General features: G+C 43.4%; 1 protein-coding gene across 1 annotated transcript in view; it reads left to right on the top strand.

Annotated features, from left to right (window-relative positions):
- The window catches only part of vav3 (vav guanine nucleotide exchange factor 3), a gene marked incomplete at its 3' end in the record, with an annotated part of 121564 nt that overhangs the window by 8325 nt on the left and 99558 nt on the right, over positions 1 to 13681 (top strand). The window contains exon 2 of the mRNA XM_084048134.1: positions 6385 to 6501. Within this exon, the coding sequence (XP_083904260.1) occupies positions 6385 to 6501 (117 nt within the window). The remainder of the gene's footprint in view (positions 1 to 6384; positions 6502 to 13681) is intronic.

Below are 13681 nucleotides of genomic sequence, written 5' to 3'. Positions count from 1 at the left end.
GCCCTCGAACTACTGAGCTGCGAAGCCAGTGAACTAGATGATACAAGTGAGAGTTTGAGCTTTCAGATTCATCGCTCCGGGATGAGAGAAGACTGGAGACACTTTGCCGGCAGTGGTGTGTGTGTGTGTGTGTGTGTGTGTGTGTGTGTGTGTGTGTGTGTGTGTGTGTGTGTGTGTGTGTGTCTCATGTCTGCAACATTTACTGTCACACCTGCTACCTTGGAAACCAAGCTACATGGAAGCCACTGTAACAGCCTAAGAATAGATGAAACAGTTGTTTAGGGGATGTATATTATGTACTCATATCCACACTTGTCTATGTACTGTACAACGCATGCATCTGAGTGTGTACGTGTGCGTATGCGCGCGCGCACACACACACACACACACACACACACACACACACACACACACACACACACACACACACACACATAGTCACGCACGTGTTTGGGTAGCTTTTCGACTGCCTTGCCTAATGCCTATCACATTTCCTCTCGGATCAGGAAAAGATAGGACATGTATAATGCATCCTGTAGTCTAGCTGCTGTGTGACTGGGGGAGGGAGTGATGGATGGCTGGCGTCCATATTGTGAATGTGAGTGTACTTATTTGCGTAATGGATACAAGGAAGGGTGGACTCAGAAGCCCTGCTGCCGGTGGTGTGTAGAAATGGTTGTAGCAGCGATGGTCGTAGCTGTGTGTATGAATGAACGACAAAAAAAACGCACGCACGCACGCACGCACGCACGCACGCACGCACGCACGCACGCACGCACGCACGCACGCACGCACGCACGCACGCACGCACACACACACACACACACACACACACACACACACACACACACACTCACTCAGGGGTCAGACACCAGTTAACCCAGCTCTCTCCTAGCGTAGCCAGAGCACATTTCACATTCTTTTACTGCAGCCTGTCAGAGAGACCGAATTGGGGATGGTGGGTGAGAGAGAGAGAGAGAGAGAGAGAGAGAGAGAGAGAGAGAGAGAGTGTGCCTGCATGTGTGCGTATATACCTGTTTGTGAGCAACTGATGAGCAGTAAAGGTTTACGTGTCCTTCCCCCCCCCCCCCCCCCCTCCATCCCCCCCAAAATGTCATTCAGGCCTCCAATCTCTTGAAGTCCCCGTAACCTATTCCATCTCTGGCCTGTGAGCCAATCACACACCGCCGCGGCTAAACCAGTGAAACCACTTGACCTGCGCTGTTGTGGTCAACGCGACACAGCCTCGTCCTCGCGTCTCACCCTGCAACACTAATTCAATTCCCTTATCTCAGTGTCAGTGGTTGTAAGCTTTGAGGATATAGGGGGCGCGAGGGGTTAAATCCAGGATTTAATGGGAAAAAATGTCATCCGAGCCCCTGGTCCTTTTGTTTTGCCTTTTCATTTAAACGGTTTTAGGGGGGGCGGGGAGCTGGCCTCTAATTCATCTTCCTCATTGCCCCGGGCGAGACATGAGAGCAAGTAAGAGAGAGGCATTGGAAATCTCTCAATTGGATTAATCCCCATTGTGGACCTTATAGTTGGCACGCATGGGGCCGATGCTGATGCAGCATTTGTCTCTCATTAATAATGGAACGGAATTGAATTGGCTTCATTTGGCTGGAGAATGACTAGCCTGGCATGGCCAGACTAATATCACTGCGCAGATATTAGTCTGGAATCTCTGTGTGGAACCTGCATTTCCAAGGGGCAAAACAAAAGAAATGCCTAAAAAACCCGCTCCATATGTGCATACTGGGCCCTGATTGGTGCCGCACAACTTCGGGGCCAGTGAAATCCAATCACAACCGAGCGGGACCAAATCTGGCAAGTAATAAAGGGCATTTCTTTTGTTTGCACTGGCAGATTTTTCTGGTTTCCAGGCTAGAGAATGACAGCACCAACAGGACCGTACGGGATGAAGACTCAAAGAATAAATCAGCCCTCCTTCAGACCCGCCTGTGCCCTGGGTTTACCACCATCAAATCCTGCCTGTGATGATGAGGTGCTCACAGACAAGTTCATAGCAAATTGAGAGCAGAAGATTTTTCAATGACTTGAAAGTGACTACATCAGACCACATTGTGTTCAAAGCTAGTCCATAAGGTGAGCGAGTCAATTCAGCCCTCTCTCCTCCTCTCTCTGCTTCTGCTGAGAGTTGACCCTATAACCCCCAACCCTCTCAGCCTTACTATGGTGCAGCTGTTTCGTCGGACTCAGCACATCTTCGCCCCCACACTCCCTCCCTCCCTCCGCCTCCTGTTTCCTGGTTACACAGCTGACAGAAAAAAGGGCCCGCTTCACACAATGTGACCCGACCATTTCGATGGCCCTCCGCATTTTCCCAGTAGGGCCATCTTTCTGTTGACGCGCACCTGTTAATGCTGCGAGTCTAGACTCTTAGACTGAGAGATCCATTGCGCATTACATCATTTGTATTGGACACACAGTAATCCCACTGATGTCAAATCTAAGTCCTTCGAAAAACCCAAGGGTTCGTGCGTTGACGGAAATGTGTAGGGAATCGCGTGATGAGTGGATGAGTTCTCATCATCCATTTATCTGAAGGTTTGCGTCTCAGAGGTAATGCTTTGAAAAGCCTTTGAAGTTCCAAATTCAATCCTTTGTACAAGCTTTGATTACCTCTCCGAGGGCCTCAGTCATTTAGAATACTGTTACTGCCATTAATTGAAGCCCCGTGAGGATTATAGCACCGCGATGGCAACAAGACAGCCGGAGAACTGCGCTTGCCTCTCCCGGTCGCCTCAGAGCGAACAAGAACAGAATTTTATTAAGTGCAACAATGCGCATGGGGGTCACAAAAGGCGCCTGCTTGTTGCTATGGAGCCTTGGCTCGGTATCAAGGAATACATAAGCAGAAACGGGATCCTTATTGTGGACACAGAGCACGCCCTGGCTCTTCTCAGAGGTGCAATAGCACATGACTTGTAAAGCAGAATGTGAGATGGCTTGTTCTTGGAGGAATTATATCTTCTTTTTTCCCTGCTTTGTATTCCAGATGGTGGGTTTTAAGAGGTGAAATGCAATGCTGCCATTATGCGGCGGCCGCAGTGTGCTTTTCAACCCTCCGTGGGCCATCGTACGTTTTCAGGGCTGGACAAAGTACTCACTTGAGGCAAAGTATAATCCTGGTCAAATATAACTCAACTAGAAGTGAAAGTTGCTCAGTTGTACTTGAGTTAAAGTACTGGAGTACATGCTTTTTAAAAAAATACTTCAATATTACAAAGTACAAAGTACATTTTCTTTTTAATTTCAGTTAGTGCAGTCAGAACTCAAAAGTACAATATTTGTCTTGAAACGCAGTGGAGTGAAAGTAATATGTATCCAAAAGAATACAAATATTTGAGTAAATTACAGATTTTTTTTTACATAAGTACAGTACTCAAGTAAATGTACTTAGTTACTGTCCACCACTGTATATTGCATACTGAGTGCGGTAAACGTGGGAGGCTCCTGTGGAGATGGAACAATCATCTGTGCACTGGAATTGTCATTCTCCGCACTGAGATGATTTGCAGGTTTCACTCCATCCCACAGATGAGTACATGACTCGCAGATGCACGCGTACACAAACACTTGTGTGCGCGAAACACACACACACACACACACACACACACACTCTCGGTTAATTCACTCACTACATGAGCCCCAGGGGGTCTATCCGTGTGTTGCGTGCAAAATACAAAACACCACAAAACAAAAAGAGCTCAATTCCTGCTTGCCTCGTTCTTGTTCATCATACTTATACAGTACTTCCCTCTCCACTGTTTAAGCTGGATTTCACAAGGGCTCTGTAAAGCTGCTTCCCTCAGATAACGCGGCACTGCTGTCCACTGGGGACTCTCCAGAGACTTTGGGACCCACAGAAAGATTGAAGATGGCATTTGCCTATACAAGTGTAAACATTTCAATAATGATTCGCTGACTGCCTCCCTGCGTTCCTGCTCCAACCCCCCATCTCTTATCTTGAGCGGGGGTGGGGGGTGGGGAGAGGTGTCTGTCTCGTGAAGCCATCTGTGAAGCCTAATGCAATTGGACAGGAGAGGCATTTCATATTTCGTTAACGATCCTGCACACGCCTAGGCAGGCACGCGCGTGCCGAGAAGACAAATGTGATCTTGCCGCGGTGCAAGGCTGCACGAGCGTGTTGCGATTAAACTGAATAAAAGTCAGCCTATCCCCGGTTGGACCCAAGTGTCTCCCCTTTGTTTTGTTTTTCCTCGTTCTGACGACAGAATCATTTTCTTACCCCTTGTCAAACAAACTCAACTGTCTCACCTCTGAGTCAACGCGTGAAGAACATGACATGGGGCGTTGAGCAGCGTTTACAAAACAGGAAACTGCCAAGAAGAGAAAAAAAATGTTTCCTGTCAAACCCGCCTGTTACTCAAGACCCCAACTAAAAAGAGAAGAAAGATTGCTGATAAGCTGTCAAAGCCATCTTTAGAAAACAATTCTTCCAAATTAGCTTTGTATCAAATCCCATGGAGTTCTCCTTCAATACATAATCCTTTGTTTTGAGTTATAGGCCTTATGCACAATAATACAATATATTATAATATAATACGATATAGTGCACTGTGTTAAGCCCCATTATCTTCAACCATACTGTAAATGTACGTGCCTAAAGTATATTAATTAACTATAAGGCATTAACATATTATGTATTGAGAGTGTCACATCAAGCGTCACAAAGCAAATAATTCATTATTGACTGTGATCTAGAGCAACGGGTTAAGGCATGTTGGCTCTCAATGAATCAATAGGTAAACAATGCTTGATGGTCGTACAATGTAACAGCACAACAACAGTGTGTTCAGCTGGGTGTTTTCACAGCTGAGCAGGGAGGAAGCTCTCTCTTGGGGAGGAGGCAGTGTAGTGCTGTTGCAGACCACGATGTGGCAAACTCATGAGCTTCGTGCAGCGTCCTCTTCCATCCCGCTGTTTTTGATGCGTGACAGCGTCACACAACCAAAGGATACATCGGGCATAACGGACATAAATTTGCCGTTGCGAGTTGGCTTTATGTTGGCCAATTAATTACGCTAACAGCATCCTCGTCACTGCCCAGCCGCCTTGGATCGCTGCACTTAAAATGTTGCTGTGTCAGAGTGTCATTTCACTCCTTTTAGTTTTATACTGGTCATTCCATGCATCAGCATCAGCGTAATTTGGACAAATGAGTGTCTGGAATGAGGCCCGGTGGCCGACTCACATTAAGGTCATTAGCCCCAAAGATTCAGGATATGGATGAAGAAGAAAGCATTTCCCTTGTTAATTACATAACGGTAATTTATGGTTTAGCCATTACTTGATTGGTTGCAGGCACCCTCCCGTCCATGCACGCTCACAAGCACGCACACACTCACGCTCTCTCTCTCTCTCTCTCTCTCTCTCTCTCTCTCTCTCTCTCTCTTTAATTTTTTTCCTCAATTACAGCAGATATTGTAGGACATTTTCAATGTATTGATCATATCCAAAATGGAAATTCAGGCTGCATGTCAGGCTAAGCTTCTACTAGCTGCACTGTAATTGTATCTGTTATTTTTACTTCTTTTGTTTGTATAATTGTGTTTCCTTTGCTTGATGTTATGTGTAAAGCACATTGAATAGCCTTGTTGTTGAAATGTGCTGTACAAATAAAACTGCCTTGCCTTGCCGTACTAATCTTTTCATCAATTCTTCTTGATCACTATTCCTCCTAACCTGACTCCCTTGACAATCATTATTCCTACTACCTAATACTTTGATGTTTTGCCTTTTATTCGCTTCCTAGAAGGTACTAGGAGCTGCATTCTACGCATGAAAGGTTCTACACACGCCAATTATGTGCTGAGCAACTGCTACCCTCTTTTATCTGCTACCCGCTTTATATGGATTGATGTCTAATGTTTTCTACAGTGTCGTTCTCATGACATGTTATTTTCTCGCTGACACATCTATGTGACGGATCTGTCATCGTGTGTGGATCTGGGATTTGACACCCATTAGTCCTGCATTTAAATGAGACACAACAACTCCAGCTGTTTATAGAGGGCTTCATTTATTTAAGAAATCAATTCACTGCGGTGACAGCTAGTCTAAACTGGAGTGTGCAAATGTTTTTTTTTTGGTATGTGCTTGCCAATTGAGCCTGAAGGGACCTCTTTCTGCTTAAAATCTGAATATTTTTGATCTGGACACAATTTATATATATTATGTAAGAAAAATAAAAACGCTCTATTCATTATTATATATTATTTTATTCAGTGGTGGAATGTAGGGTTTCGCTGTGTGGCACAAACAGCTAAATCATGTCATTCATGCAAGCTCTTGTCTTAAATGTACTAATTGAACCTGTTCTCTTTCTTCCACATCTAGTTCCTGTGCTTGAAGAACATCCGGACATTTCTGTCGGCATGCAGTGACATCTTTGGCATGAAGAAGAGTGAACTGTTCGAGGCCTTTGATCTGTTCGACGTCAGGGACTTTGGAAAGGTAAAGGCGCAATCTCTTCATGTACTCCTCTGTCTGCATTTGAGAGTTTAGCCAGTAACTGACTGATGCTCTTATTCACTGGTCAATGAAGTTTGCCGTCATTGACCACTGTCAGTGAGGTATTTGCCAATCTATAGAGAATTAGCTGAGAGGGCAAGCATGTGTTCCCTTAACTTGACTGCTGACTGGCAGGGCCGGATTACCCATAGGCCGTTATGGGCGAGTGCCCTGGGGCACCAGCCAATGGGGGCAAAAAAACAAAAAAAATAAATTATAAGAATTAAATAACATAGCCTTAACATAACCATAACCCTAAAACCGAAATAAAGTAACCAAAAACCGGAAAGAAACTAACAAAATCCGCCAATTTTTGCGCACGGGCGCGCGGGGGCCACTTCAATTTGAGGTCGCCCTGGGGCACCACATAGTGCTAATCCCGCCCTGCTGACTGGAGAAAGCTGGGATCATTTTAGAATTTTAAATCATCACAAAGTTGAAGTCAAGATATATTATGTCCTGGCCCATTGGTCTGGACGCTAGAGTTAAGCCTTTTAAGGGCTTGGTGCAGGGAATTTCAACATGCACTTGCCTTTTAACCACACGAACTCTACCGACCCTTATATTGAGGCGAACATTTGGTAAAAATAGCAGATCTACAAGCTCACAACGCGTCACCTTGAGACACGTTGTGAGCTTGTAGATCGGCTATTTTCACCTCTTTTGTACTGTTCACTACACTCTTGTATGATGAAGTAGGGCATTAATAAGGCAACGATTGCTTTTGTGAGGAGTTTATGGGACAGTCCATAAAGAAACTGAGGTCAGAGAAGGGGGGAAAGAGACGATGCATCTGGGGGTCTCCAGCTGGAATCAAACCTGGGCTGTCGTGATTATTTGTTTGAGAGGATCCGACTATTCCAGCATCAACCATCGATGCACCCATTTGTCTTTTCATCTCACTGAAGCTGTTGAAACAAAACAAAACTCATCGCACAGAAGTGAACAGTGAGATTACATGTTCCCTGCCACACAGTTTTGGAGTCACTGTTGACTGTATTTATACATCAAAGTAGAAACAAAAACGAGCACACTGTATAGTCAGTCTGTATAGTGCACGGCTCACGAAGATTCACAATAAGGAAGTAATAGCCAGCACTCCGAAGTCCTTCTGGTACTTTTAATTCATAGAGGCACAGACAGCGTATACTCGCGTTTCGGCGTCAAGCCTTCCTCAGCGTGTATCTTATATTTCTAAATCATCCACCACGACTGCTGGCTTTTTTAAACATTGCTAGCAAGTGCTAATGAGTAGTGTTCCCCGGGCTGTACGGCAGCGTACATGCATACACTGTATATGACCACAGCCGACAGAAGCCTGCAGCTTTAATAGCTTCCTCTCATTAAAGTCCAAAAAACCTTAGATGTTTCATCTTCACCGGGGGTTAACAACAGTCTTGCCTCCAGGCTCAGTATATTTTGATGGCGCGCTCGCTCGTTCTCTGCCGCGCTGCTGAGAGAGTGTCTGTGGCTCTTTGACAGTCACGCTGCCACCGCCATGAAGTTGCTGTGAGATTTAATTAGAAATCCCCGAGCTCCCACAGGGAGGCGGCTGCCTTTGGAACGCAGTGAACCGTGGGCTCTCCCACACAAAGTGTGGCGTTTCTGGGAGTCTGTAGTAGTAGTAGTACTGCAAGGTTTGTGTCCGCGGAGAGAAAGAGAAATTGGCATGATGAACAGTGATGCCATGTCTGCTTATTATAAGCGACCTTGGGCTTGCTTTTCTGTAAAAAAAAAAAAAGAATGTATTGGTAGTTACGGGATGCAGGTTTTTGGGCTTGTTTGCAAAATGTAGTTTAAACCAGTGGTTCTCAAACATTTTCATGTGAAGTTAATATGTATTTGCCAGGGACCCCCGTACCAGATTTGTGTTGTATTTTAACTTTTTTTTTAAAGATTTGTCAGAAAAAAGCAGGTCTACAAGCTCACAACGCGTCGCATCACGGCGTGTTGTGAGTTGTGAGTCTGTAGATCAGCTATTTTCAAATAGCCAATGCACATAGCGTAGGTTTAAAGTGCTCATGTGGCCTACAATAGTCACTTCTTTTGGGCTGGTTTTCATAGACCTGCTTGCTTATTTCCCTCGCAAAATCTGGCAACGCTGATGTTGAAGATATAGATTGTCGTCATCCTCTTTTTAATGGGCCTTTTGGACATGCATGTTCTGTCTGGACATCTGTCATCTTTCACTGTAAGGAGTGAAGCGTAACTCCTGTGCGTCATGTGACATAGAGTGGTTGAAGTGCCGTATGGAACCGGAAGTCTGATTTGCCAAGAAGTGTGGTCAGCGTCTCTGGTGTGAACGCAACACGTACATTGGCAATAACAGCACTCAGCTGCTGCTAAGGAAATGGGAGTTAGAATGATATGACACGCTTTTTGTTGCAGTTAAGCTCAAATTAAAGTGATTAATAATTTGCTCATGTAGGCTATTTATAGTACTGCTGAATGTACTAATTTGCCCCAAGTTGCCCCTAAGATATCGCTGTCAGGCAGAAACCTTGTATCAACAAATTTCAACTTTTTATGTTTTTGAGTGGTGCCAACCACTCCTACATTTGACTTTGTCCGTGTGTCCGTATGTCCGTCCGTCCGTATGCCCATCCGTCCGTCCGTCCGTCCGTATGTCCGTCCGTATGTTTGAGCACGGCTGATTGGTCAAGCTTCACGTGACACGTGACAATATGTTGTCACGTGTCACGTGACAACATATTGTTGCTGATTGCAACACAAGGATGCAACCAGTTACACTTTCAAAGGCACCACTCTCTTCACACTGGGTGTGATTTTTTTCATAATGTAACACCCTACTTCATCATACAAGAGTGACAAGCTGCAGTGAAAAAATAACTGATCTACAAGCTCACAATAGGTCGCATTACAATGCATTGTGAGCTTGTAGATTGTCTATTTTCACTATTTTTGAAAAATGTCATTCCATTTCCTTGGAATTAAACATTTTGGACACACACGGTTTCCACCCGACAGCAACGCTATTTTGGTTGCCCCATTCATTTACTGTAATTTTACGACCCTCCTTGTCTAGGGCACGGATCGCAACACAATTGAAGGAGACGACAGCTTTTGTACAAATAAAGAGAATTTATTAACAAAAGAAGGAATGATGTTTACAGAAAATGAATTAAATGGAATGTAACCAACTTAAATCAGACTAACGTCAACATGAACAATACTAGCTAAACAAAAGAGTTCTTCCCCGAAGGGATCTTCAACGAATCAGATCATAATAGGGATTAGGATTGGTTTTGGGGAAAGGAGTAACCTAGCAAATGTTTGCTGTCAATGTGTTAGTATGGCAGCCATGGCTATTGTGAGAGAACTTAATCAAAGCACCACTTTCTGGTTCTTATAGTCTCTGTCGCGTGGAAATGTCCAAAACTGTAACATTTCAGGATTTAAATAAATAAAACAGTAATGTGATGATGCTTTTTTGTGATGCTGTAGTAGTGTAGTATAATGAAGTAGGGCGTTAATTTACGAAAAAGCACAAGAAGTTAAAATGTGGTGATAAGAGGTTTCTGCTCGACAGCAACGTTATGATACTTCAGTGGCAAAACTGGTAGATGGATGAAGAGAACTGGTATCCAAGGATACAAACACCTTTCAGCCTCCTTTGCCACGGCAACCACACATGAAGGAAGTAACAATCAAGCTCTCTCCCCAGAGAAAACCGTTAAGAAACTCTGAAATACTGTCATAATAATCTTTCCTTTGATGAATACCCTGCATTATAGTATTGTACACACTGAGAGAGAGAGAGAGAGAGAGAGAGAGAGAGAGAGAGAGAGAGAGAATGTTTGTTGTTAATTTGTCGTAATTTGTATCAAAATGTATCCCAAGCTAACCTTTCCTTTGTGGCTGTTCTATTTCTGACATAAAAATGCACAATTCTTAAGATAGTTTACAATGTAGAGCTCTGTTTACACATATCTTTATTCTGTCTGTCTGTCTGTCTGTCTGTCTGTCTGTGAACAGGATAGCCTAACCCAAGAACAGATGTTCAGAGTTTCATCAAACTTGGTGGGAAATGAGCCAGTTAGCTTTTGGGTCAAAAAGGGTCAAGGTCAACATTTTTCATTGCTCACATCTCAGGAACCAAGACAAGTGGAAGGATGTTGTTTGATTTGTTGCGACTAAAACAATCAAGCAATGTGCTCCATGTTAAGACATTGGTGGCGTGGGCAGGGTTTGCATCCTCAGCCGCACTACGTTCCCAGTGTTGCTATAGTGCTGGCGTGTAAAAAGTGTTCAACAGTGGTATCTGACTTCCTTTTTTTCTTCCAAAAGTACAACTCCTCACAAGGCATAACCACCGAAGTGTGTGTTAGTTGCAGGGTCCAGCAGTATTGACTACTGTGGATCAGTGGTTCTCAAAGGGTGGTCCGGGGACCCCCAGGGGGGGTCCGTGGGGGGGTTCCAGGGTGTCCCCAGCAAAAGTAGTTAATATAGCATCACAATTATTTTAACCACTTTATCCATTTACGTTGGAAATTCAAAAATAGCAGATCTACAAGCTCACAGCGCGTCACTTCGTGCCACACTGCAAGCTTGTGTATCTGCTATTTTTGATTTTTTTTAAAAGATATTGAAAACGTTGAAAAATGTAATAATTGAATACGTTTTTTAACAAAAAACTTCTCTTTTGGGATCCCCGTCACAAACTCTATTCAGATGGGGGTCCGCAGCCAAATACATATCAATTTGGGGGTCCTTGACGTGATTCTTTCATCCTATGTTTAGAACGTCATAATAGCCCAGTGAAAAGTTTGCATGGCTTTAACTATTTGCAACAGTTTTTTTTTGTTGCAATGCTTGTTTAACTGGTTAAATGATTCCCTCTGCTTATTGAATAGGGATATGCAAATACAATGCTTAATCCGTGCCCAGAAAAAATAAATAAAATATATATAGGCTTATTACTGGAACGGGGGAATTGCTCCTGTAGACTTTCTCATTAGATGCTGCATTGTTATGCACAATCCAATATTAATGTCTGAAAACCCACTGCGAGTGGTGCTTTAAAGGTCAAATCTCAACCCACCAATACATGTTTGAAAAATGAAGACATTAAAAAGTGAACGAATTCTCCCCCCGGACACGAACAGTCCCACTTCTTAAATATTAAAACATTTTCACATCTTACTGCCATAGATTTGATGCTCCAGTTGTTATAAGCATAAACATGTCTCTTTTAGTGTTTGTGAAAGAAAAGACTTACTGCAACATTGTTCAGGCTAAGGTCATATTCAGTTCAGGCCAAGGTCATATTCAGTTCAGTTCAGTTCAGTTCAATTCAATTCAATTCAATTCAATTCAATTCAATTCAATTCAATTCAATTCAATTCAATTCAATTCAATGCAATGCAATGCAATGCAATGCAATGCAATGCAATGCAATGCAATGCAATGCAATTCAATTCAATTCAATTCAATTCAATTCAATTCAATTCAATTCAATTCAATTCAATTCAATTCAATTTACTTCAATTTAATTTACTTCAATTCATTTCAATTCAAACTTTAAATGTTCCAGATTAGAAAATACATGTAAGACAGCTTGGAAGGTATTGACATACAGTATGCAGCCACCAGCCGTGGAATAAGTACTCAGATTCTTTACTTAAGTACAATTGGGGAAAAAAACACAATTACAAATAAGTAAAAGGCCTGTATTTAATTGAACTTGAGGTGATTTCATTGAGGTGTTATCATTGAGGTGTTCATGTTATCATTGAGGTGTTATCTTTGAGGTTTTCATGTAATCTCTCAGGTGTTAATATTGAGTAAAACATCCTGTACCTTTTCCACCACTGCATTTATGCACTCAGTATCACAGGCCCTCAGTTGCTCAGACAGAACTTTGGCATATAAATGAAGAAGAACTGTGGGGACAAAATTCTCCCTTGTCTGACCCCTTTGCTAACTGCAAATGGGGCTGCGACATTGTTGCCCCATTTTCCATGCTTGGTCTGGTGGGCATACCTGTAAGCCAGAATTCTCAGAATGTGTCTGGGCAGCCCTCATTGACTCAATTGCACAAGCAACTTCCTGTGGTGGGTGGTGGTTAACATGATCAACGGCTTTAGAAGCATCAATCATTCAATTAAGGTCTACAGTATATACACAGGAAGAGTGCCGTGCTTAACTTTAAAAGCAAACTGATTACTGAGTTTATGTACTAGCTCAGTCGGTAGAGCACTCGCCTTTGGACCCTGGGCACTTGCAACTCATGGAACTGATGGTAGGTATTGTGTTCCATCTGGCAGGCATCTAGCGCATTGAAAAGGGCATAGACAAGAACGAGAACGTACGGGCATTTCCATCAAACATGTGAGACAGTGATCAGTACGCTGCCCTGAAGAGAATGATGGTTACATTTTTGGTCCAAAAGGTCAATATTACTGTGTTTGTACCCCCAGGTGTTTAATTTCACATAGTGCTTTTAATACAGGTTGTTTTAATCAAAGTACAAACAGTAAATGGCTAGCCATTTCTCCCTTAGTCTGTAGTCTGTAGCCTACTTGCCATTCAGTTGCTTGCTACACATTGACACAAAATCACTAGGCAATGAATTATTCTGTCCACATGGACAACTCTCTGGGTTCAACTCTCAAATCAACCATTGTTCACAGATTTATTTACAAGGCTACTATAGTGTTTCACCTATAGCTACTACCTTTTCCTCTCATTGATCTGAGACCGGGGCCCTGGATGGATGTTTTTTATGTCTCACTTGATTGATTCCCGCTTAAGAGGCCAAGGAATTGGTGTTGGCTAGCTCTTTAAGCTAATGGAGCCTCCCGTGGTGGGAATGAAAGAATCTGCCACTCACCTGGAAGCTAAGCTCACAGATCCTTGTGCTTTTCCTTCACATGTTTTATATAAATAGACGGCAGGGGTCCAGCTTTTATATTGCATCAACCCCCGCCTGTTTATTTTATCGGGTTTGCGTGGCAGCCTCGATACAGCTTCCATGAGGGAACACGTGCTCTTTATCTCTCTGGCTTACGTTTTTTTCCCCTACCTGTCAGTGTAGGCTATAGCGGAAATGTTTTTTGAGTGCGCTCTCACAAGACATGGGCCATTACCAGTGTGGCCAGAT

The sequence above is a fragment of the Gymnoscopelus microlampas genome, assembly GCF_963454915.1.
Source record: "Gymnoscopelus microlampas genome assembly, chromosome: 22".
Classification (NCBI taxonomy): domain Eukaryota; kingdom Metazoa; phylum Chordata; class Actinopteri; order Myctophiformes; family Myctophidae; genus Gymnoscopelus; species Gymnoscopelus microlampas.
This window is presented reverse-complemented; position numbering and strand designations above follow the sequence as displayed.